This window comes from Athene cunicularia (genome assembly GCF_003259725.1).
Source record: "Athene cunicularia isolate RWA chromosome 4 unlocalized genomic scaffold, athCun1 chr4_part1, whole genome shotgun sequence".
In the NCBI taxonomy this organism is placed as follows: domain Eukaryota; kingdom Metazoa; phylum Chordata; class Aves; order Strigiformes; family Strigidae; genus Athene; species Athene cunicularia.
In genome coordinates this window covers 9,381,565-9,389,361 of record NW_020799098.1, presented here as the reverse complement: position 1 = coordinate 9,389,361, position 7,797 = coordinate 9,381,565, and the positions used below count along the sequence as shown (strand labels likewise).

The following is a 7,797-nucleotide window of genomic DNA, read 5'->3' as shown; positions in this document are numbered from 1 at the left end:
GAGACAGCTGCTGGAGCAGCTGGGTCAGGCCCGAGAGCAGCTCCGGGACAGCGAGCGCCTCTCGGCGCGAAGAGTGGAAGCTCTGAGCCAGGTAAAACCGTGAGTGCCCTCGGAAGAAGCGCTGCCAGGCAGCGCCTCGCCGCCCCGGGGGCGCGTAATGCCCGAGGAGCGGCAGCTGGGCTCCCGCGCTCCTCGCCAGAAAAAAATCAGTAATTTCAGTTTAGATCTTGAATGGAGGAGGCAGCCACTTTGCATTCAGACTGCTCACTCGCGTTTATGGAGACAGATTGGGGGGCGCAGGCACCGGCGCTGACGCCTGGGTTTAAGTGCCGTGCCCCGGGTGGGTTCTGACACCTGCCCGGCGGGGCTGCTGCGCTTGACAGGACTTGCTCGACCCTTGTGTGCCCTGAGTCGCACTGTGCCCAAAACAGCTCAGCCGTCTGTATCCAGCAGTAGTTCCCCCTGCCTTAAGCTCAAGAAGGCAAACCATAAAATCCTAAAACAAAAACTTAATGTGGCATTATAGATCTTCACACAACTGTTTTCACAAGGTGAAGGAAAATAGTAAAAAAATCCTAAATCTGGAAGTTCTGTATTACTGAACACCCTCCTCTTTATCAGATACAATAGTTTTGTTCTGTAAGATAAACAACTAATGCCACCACTATTATTATTACAGTGCTTTTTTAAAGGGAACTTAAGTGGATTTTTGTACTGACATTAAGGCAGCACGTTCATACTTGCAGAAGTAACCAACAAGTCTGGATTGTGAGGACATAGATCAGGGAAACCGGTATCTCTTATGACAGGAAAAAAAAAAAAAGTCTCAAAACTGTCCCCTCCCATCTACCACAACCACTGTTTTTCTTAGTGTCATTAAGACGTTTCCGTGTTCAGTCTGAAATACTTAAAGAATTTTAAAGCATTTCTTTCTATATGAAGCTGCATAAAGGAATTTCCAGTCTGAGAAGCAGTGCTTAAAATTGAAACAAGTGTTTTTGTCATAAGTAATCTCTTGACCTAATGCTTATACAAAACATTTTCCATATATGACATTACCTAAAAAACATTTAAGTAAGTTCAAGTTTGGAAATTTGTAATAAGAGATGATCTTACTGACACTTTGCACACAGCTAACAAACCTGTGGTATTTGAAAATATTTTGAAGTCTGATGCTGAATAACTTTATAGCAAAAGGGAAATACAGCATTTAGCACAACGCTAAAGAATTTAAATATCAGGAATATGAACAAGTACTATTTCTGTAAGTTAGGTATTTAATTCTTTGTAGAAATAAAAATTTTATGCCCGATCAGAAACACTGAAATCACTATCACTAAAAATAACAACAACAACAAAAGATATTTTGCCTATGTGCTGGCAAAGAAGAGTACTCCCTGTGATTTGGAGCTCCATTAGCACTCCCAAAAAACTGGAAGGGTAGAGTCAAGCTTGTACCTGTCTCATGGTCTATGCTGGCATCCAGGGCATCACTGCTTCTGGAGGAGCAGTGCTGCAGAGCTTTGTTACCAGCATCCGCTACTTTTTGAGGATATCAAGCACAAGATGTTTTTGACATAGTCAGGACCAGTGTACTTCAGATGCATGGTACTAAGAGTGGTTTACTCCAGTCTGCAAGCAAACTTCTTCCTTCTCAAAACACCTGCAGAGACGTTGATGCAGTGTGGATGATCCCACAGAGCTTCCAGTTCAACCAGAACCTGTGGCAATGAGATACACAGTTGTTTCCTAAGACTATGTCAGACCCCCTCAAATACCTTGGAGAGTCAGCTAGGGCCAAAATAGTCATTGCTGCCACACGGACTTAATTTTCTGTTTGCTTGTCCTTACCACTCATTCTTTCTGAGGTGGGAGAGTTATTGTGTATGCCCCCTCTGCTTTGTCCCTGTGATGCTGTCAGGCAATGAATACACTGGTTTTTGATGACTTTCTAGTTCTATGTTTTTTTTTCAGAAAAATTTATACTATCTGGTAATTCAGAATGCAAGACCCATAAGCGTTTCTCAGTCTCCATAGCTATTCCTTTTAAACTACTGTGTTTCTCAAAAGTTCTATCTTTAGATTGTTGCTGCTCTAAATCTTCCTGATTTTTTGCTGGTTGTTTTTTCATCCTACTGACTAGGAAGTACTTCTATAGCTGTCTGATCTGAGCAGTTCTTGATTTTGATGGACTGATCTGTCAGTTCCAAGGTGTGATTATACAGAAATGAATTGGATTTATTTTACTTTTCAAGTACTTTGCACTGAGTATAGACAGAAGCAAGATGGAATTACTGCAATATGGAATTCAGTCTTCACAGATTTTGGCTTTTGAGTTCACTTGGCTTTTAAGTAACTTCCCCTCCCCCTTATGTTTAGGAAGTACAGAAGTTGAATCAGCAACTAGAAGAGAAGAATGGAGAGATACAGCAGATGATAAATCAGCCTCCATATGAAAAGGAGAGAGAAATCTTACGACTTCAGAAGAGCTTGGCAGAGAAAGAGAAGGCTCAGGCCACCAGTGATGTTTTGTGTCGTTCACTCACTGATGAAACTCACCAACTTCAACGCAAATTAGCATCCACAGCAGAAATGTGTCAACATCTGGCAAAATGTCTAGAAGAGAAGCAAAGAAAAGAGAAGGGGAATTCAGATGACCAGATACCTGCTGGAAGATCTGATCAGGTATTCTTACTGCTACTATGTTTCTTTAAAGTCTTATCAGCTTCTGAGTTGTTAATTACAGTATGCTAGTAGTAACTGCGGAGTGGTGAGAAACATCCCTTTAAATAATTTCATGTAGGGTGAAGCGACTACCATGGCAAGCTCTAAATAATTCCAAGTACCAAAAATTTAGGATGGAAGCAGTTGTCAATCACTTGCATTTTGACCATCTCTCTTATCATCAGAGACTTTTTGCGGGGGAGGAGAGGATCCTGAGAGGTCCCTTCCAACCTCAGCAACTCCATGCATACAGTCCTTCCCTACATATACAGGAGATGGTACCTTCACACCGCAGGATTCTTCTGTGTGTCACTAGGTGGTGCTGTGCTTTCGAATCTCCCGATTACTTGTTTAAGCATCTAAATCCCAAAACAGTAGAGGTATTTTAAAGGAGTATTTATGTTAAGTACTCTATAGCATGTGGTCTCCTCAGATCAGGATTTGGCTTTGCACACGTAGTACAGACCTACAGAAAGTTGGTTGGCAAGAATGAGTCAAAGTATCTTATTTTTTTTTTAATCTGGGTTTCCCCACTGGCCTCCCAGTGCAAAGGCAGTGTTTCTCTCCAGCAGGGATGTTTAGAAAAATTGCTTCATGATAGGAAGGTGGCAGAAGTGCCACTGAGGGGCACAAAACCACCTGGATTTTGATGTACTTTGATAATGGCTGTGGCTTCACTGCATCATCTTAGCTGAAGCTTTTCAGCACAGGGTAGAGGTAGATTGTGCTGTTCTGTTGTTCCAGAAGTCAGGGTTGTTAAGAGTTGTTAGGTAATTCATGATAATACCGTAAGGAAGTAACATTAGCGGTGCTGCTGCTAATAGATCAGAATATTGATTAGAATGATACAGGCCAGTTCTCAAAAAAAGAATTAATTCTGTCTCATGCTACACAGTGGTAATGCTGTGCTTCACATGACCACTCATCTATGCTTTTATCAAACTCTATACATGCTCACTTCTGCTTTGTAAAACATCCCAGGAGCATTTCCAAAGAAAACTTATTCACATTAAGGTTACCTGTAAGAAATAGAGGTTAATGGGATAAAAGAAAAAAGGACTTTTTAGAGGGACTTGGAGCATTTAGCGTTATCATATTTTACGTGTAATTGATAGACAGGAAACCTGATTGACTTTGATATATGTAATAAGTAGCTAACCTTGTACAGTGGGGACTTCCCTCTTGAAGAGAAATTTCAGATGCAATTACTAGCTGATTCTAGGGAATTTTGTACAAAAGTGTTCTATATTACTCACGTACACCGGGGTTTTTTTAAGCAGATGTCACAACTGTAAAAAAAGAGGTATCATTTTAGTCAATTATTTAGCAAGCAGGGTTTTTTTCCCTCAGTAATTTCTTCCTAGTACTGGCCAAAATTGACAGTAACAACAAAGCAAGATGAAGGCATATCTGTGTCTTTGTCATGCATTCCTCCACTCCAAACAAGGAGTTTCCAAGGAGTTTGTGTAAATCATTAAGCTCTTATCATCAGTGTAGACCCTCATGCCTGTCATGTGTGGTATTTTTCTTGTTACCTTCAATAGGTTCAGAATTTGGTAAGACGGATCTGTTTTTATGACACTACACAGATCTACTGAAAAGCAAGACCAAGATGGTACATCTTTGCTTGGCTTATTAATAATAGAAGCTGTAGGATGTACTAGTAGTATTTAGAAATATACTATATAGAAATAAGTAGACCCAGATGTATGTATTTGTTCACTGGTAGCAAATAGTTTTAGAGGAATTTTAAAAAAGATTACTTCCAGTCTAACAGTATAGCTAAGTAGTATTTGGGATTTTTATGTTAAAGTAACTCTTCCTTTATCTGAAAATTACAGCTTTTAGACAATGAAACTTCACTTCAAGCTCTTATCAGCAACCTACAAGATGAAAACAGGATGTTAAAACAAAAAGTAGCTCATGTGAGTACTTTCATTTTGTACAAGATTAAGATTTGAGTATTTTGAATTACAGTAAATTTGGAGTTGGTAAGACCTGGTTAATATAATTAAATGGCAGTTTACTGTGAGTCCAGAATTTTTCTTAGTCCTTCAGCACGGCAAATAGTCTTTGTTCCTTTAGCTAAGAACAACTTATTATATATTGTTACTAATATATTAGGGTTTTGTTGTTACACTGCAGAAGAAAATTTTTGCGTTCCTTCCATGCATCAGTATTCCACCCCAGGAGAACAGCACTAGGCCCAGGGTGAGCACCAGCCCCTCCCATTCCATATTCTTCAGTGCAGCCCCTGGGGATTAGGGAATGGGGAAGGCTGCCCTGAGGAGCCTGGTTTATACCACAATAATCTTCTGCTCTCCTGACAAGTGGCTTGTCCACACTCAGCAGCTGAGTCAGCGTATTATATTACCTTTTAGAGAATTTTGGTCATGCACATACAGACAGTCTGTGAAAGCTTGTGTCTTCCTGTTCTTCATGACTTTCCTGGGTAATCTTTCAGGTGGAAGACTTAAATGCAAAATGGCAGAAATACGATGCGAGTAGGGATGAGTATGTGAAGCGACTCCACTTGCAGCTAAGAGAGATGAAGTCACAACTAGAGCAGCAGCACTGCGTAACTTCAGCACAAACGAATTCTGACCTGATGCACAAGGAGATATTCCGGTTAAACAAGCTACTGGAAGAAAAAATGAATGAATGCATAAAAACAAAGACAGAATTAGAAGATGTGAAGAAGGCTAGTGAAGGAGATAATGAGCGCATACAAATGCTGGAGCAACAGGTCATTAAGTTTCTTTTTCCTAGAGGTGGGAATTCTTAGTTTCTCCCCAGACTACTGAAGTTTAAGGGAGAAAAATAAAATTATTTCTTTTGATATTTGCCACTTGTCTTGCCATGTTTGGCTATACAAATACTTAACACAGATTTAAAGGAAACTCACTACTTAAAGAACAGCGTGCAGTTCTGCTGGCTTTAAGAAAAGTATGAAAGATCTGAAAAAGAAATACAAACACCTTTAAAGTACAGATATGATAGAGAAGATAATATTGAGATTCTGGAAATAAGTATTTACAAACAAAGGAATCACAGCCCCTACTTTTTAATCTAACCTACCAATGCTCTAAATCATAAAATATTAATGTAATAATTCTTTTTTCAGGTCCTAGTTTATAAAGATGATTTCACATCTGAGAGATCAGATAGAGAACGAGCGCAGAGTAAAATACAAGAGCTTCAGGCAGAAGTTGCATGTCTGCAACACCAGCTAGCAAGAAGACAGGTAAGAAAGCAACATATACTGTTTTTTTCAATTAAAGCATGTCAGCAGGATTCAAGACTGAAATATACTTTAAAATACATTTTTTAAAATTTTAGTACTTCTAAAACTCACCTCAGTGTAGCTATCAAATTTAAATTATTTCATAGTCAATTTTAGGGGACATGCTTCCCAATGCACAGATAATATCCCTTTCCAGTCCATTTTCCTTCTATTTAGGATCACCATAGTAAAGAGTGAATTCCTAGAAGGAAGAGAAGGATGACCATAAGCCCTGTAATGGTAGCATCTTTAAAGTCATATAGTGGCTCTATTCTGTGTTTCCTGCCAGCCACCTTTACAACCATATTAATAAAACTACAAAAACTAATGTGTATTTTATTTAGAAATCTTCTGATAAAAACATGAGCAGTGTTTCAGATAAAGGTGATAAATATTCTCTTAAAGAATATCATCCTACTGCATCTTTTTCAAGAGCTCCTCTTTCTCTTTCTAGGACTCAAGAGACACAAGTAGTCATTTCAGAGTTTACAAGGGTAACCAAAATCATATGTATGTACAGACAAACGTCGAACATCTACGAGGCAATAGCCCAGGCCAAACAGGCACGAGAAGAACATCTTCCCAGTCTGAACAAGCCTCTCCTCCTGTGGACAATGGGAACTCTGGATCTGAGGGCAGGGCACAGGGTGAACTCAGATGCCCTCATTGTATGAGGTTTTTCAGTGATGAACTCAGTGATGAATTCCTCAAGCATGTTGCAGAATGTTGTCAGTGACCATGGCATGTGAGGTGTGTAAGTCAATCACTACTTTATAGACAGTAAAACTTTGCTCTGTACATATCTCCTACAGTCCTAAAACAGAGTAATTCAAATGGACAGCTCTTAGGAATTAGGAGGATGAACAGTATCTACCTCTTATTTGATTTCACCTTCTCCTGGACTGTATGAAAGACCTCAAGATAAAGCAAAGTGTTTTTATGAAGAATTATTTTTGACAACTACGAGGAAGGCAAGCATAATGCAAATTCTACTACAAACTAAACTGAAACTTACAGTGGTAATTAGCTTCAGAGTGCAGCTTGACTCATATTTGAGTAATTCTTTACACCAGTCTGAAAACTTATGAAAAAAAATTACTGAACTTGAAATTTTCCTCCTCTTCCAAAAACGTAGGCTGAAGAGCAGAGGGGAGAATTTTGGCCGAAGATAGGAAAAAAAGAAATCTTACTGTGCTTTACCTGGATTAAAAGCAAGAGTATTTTTTTTGTCTATTGAAGCTGAACTTTCAGACATCTCATGTGAAAATCCTTGTGTTTAACTGAAATCAGGAGAAGTGAAGAAAATATAAAAGGGCTAGTTATTGACTAAAACTAGCCTGTCTTTTTGCACAGAAACAATGTACAGGATTATTTATTTTTTCTGTGCCATAAGTAACTATTTTACATATTTGTAAATGTATATTTGTGTAATTATTGATTGTATTCCTATTTTACCTAAGGATTATTTTTATAATAAAAGTGATTGTGTACTTGCTTTACTACATTAGTAAAGTGGTCCAAAAAATCTCTCTTTCAGTGTAAGTATTTAAATGTGAAATAGCCCCAGTAACTATACTAAGGGCTAACCAAATGTCATGGTTTCAGATGTGAGTTATTTCATTACTTCAGTGATAACCATTGTCTCAGGCTATTTTCAAATACGTTGAAAAATCACTCCACATTTATGAGAGGAAGAACAACCTTTCAGATGCACAAGAACACATTACACATTAAATGCCCTACCCTGCCACACATCTGTGACGAGGCCAATGCTAGCTTGAATTCCTTCT

The 7,797-nt window shown here is 38.9% G+C and overlaps 1 protein-coding gene across 1 annotated transcript; it reads left to right on the top strand.

The window, feature by feature from the left end:
• Positions 1-13: 13 nt before the first annotated feature.
• TNIP2 (TNFAIP3 interacting protein 2) lies at positions 14-7,492 on the top strand. The gene is made up of 6 exons (XM_026847300.1): positions 14-91; positions 2,380-2,685; positions 4,566-4,649; positions 5,189-5,470; positions 5,849-5,968; positions 6,462-7,492. Exons 2-6 carry the CDS (start codon positions 2,434-2,436, stop codon positions 6,741-6,743), a joined length of 1,020 nt encoding a protein of 339 aa, XP_026703101.1. The 5' UTR covers positions 14-91; positions 2,380-2,433; the 3' UTR covers positions 6,744-7,492.
• The last annotated feature ends 305 nt before the right edge of the window (positions 7,493-7,797 follow it).

Bases quoted from the DNA above. Each gene is read 5' to 3' on its own strand.
- TNIP2 (XM_026847300.1), top strand. From the start codon at position 2,434: ATGATAAATCAGCCTCCATATGAAAAGGAGAGAGAAATCTTACGACTT. The intron at 4,650-5,188 runs GTGAGTACTTTC...GTAATCTTTCAG, and splicing joins TAAAACAAAAAGTAGCTCAT to GTGGAAGACTTAAATGCAAA. The intron at 5,969-6,461 runs GTAAGAAAGCAA...TTCTCTTTCTAG, and splicing joins ACCAGCTAGCAAGAAGACAG to GACTCAAGAGACACAAGTAG.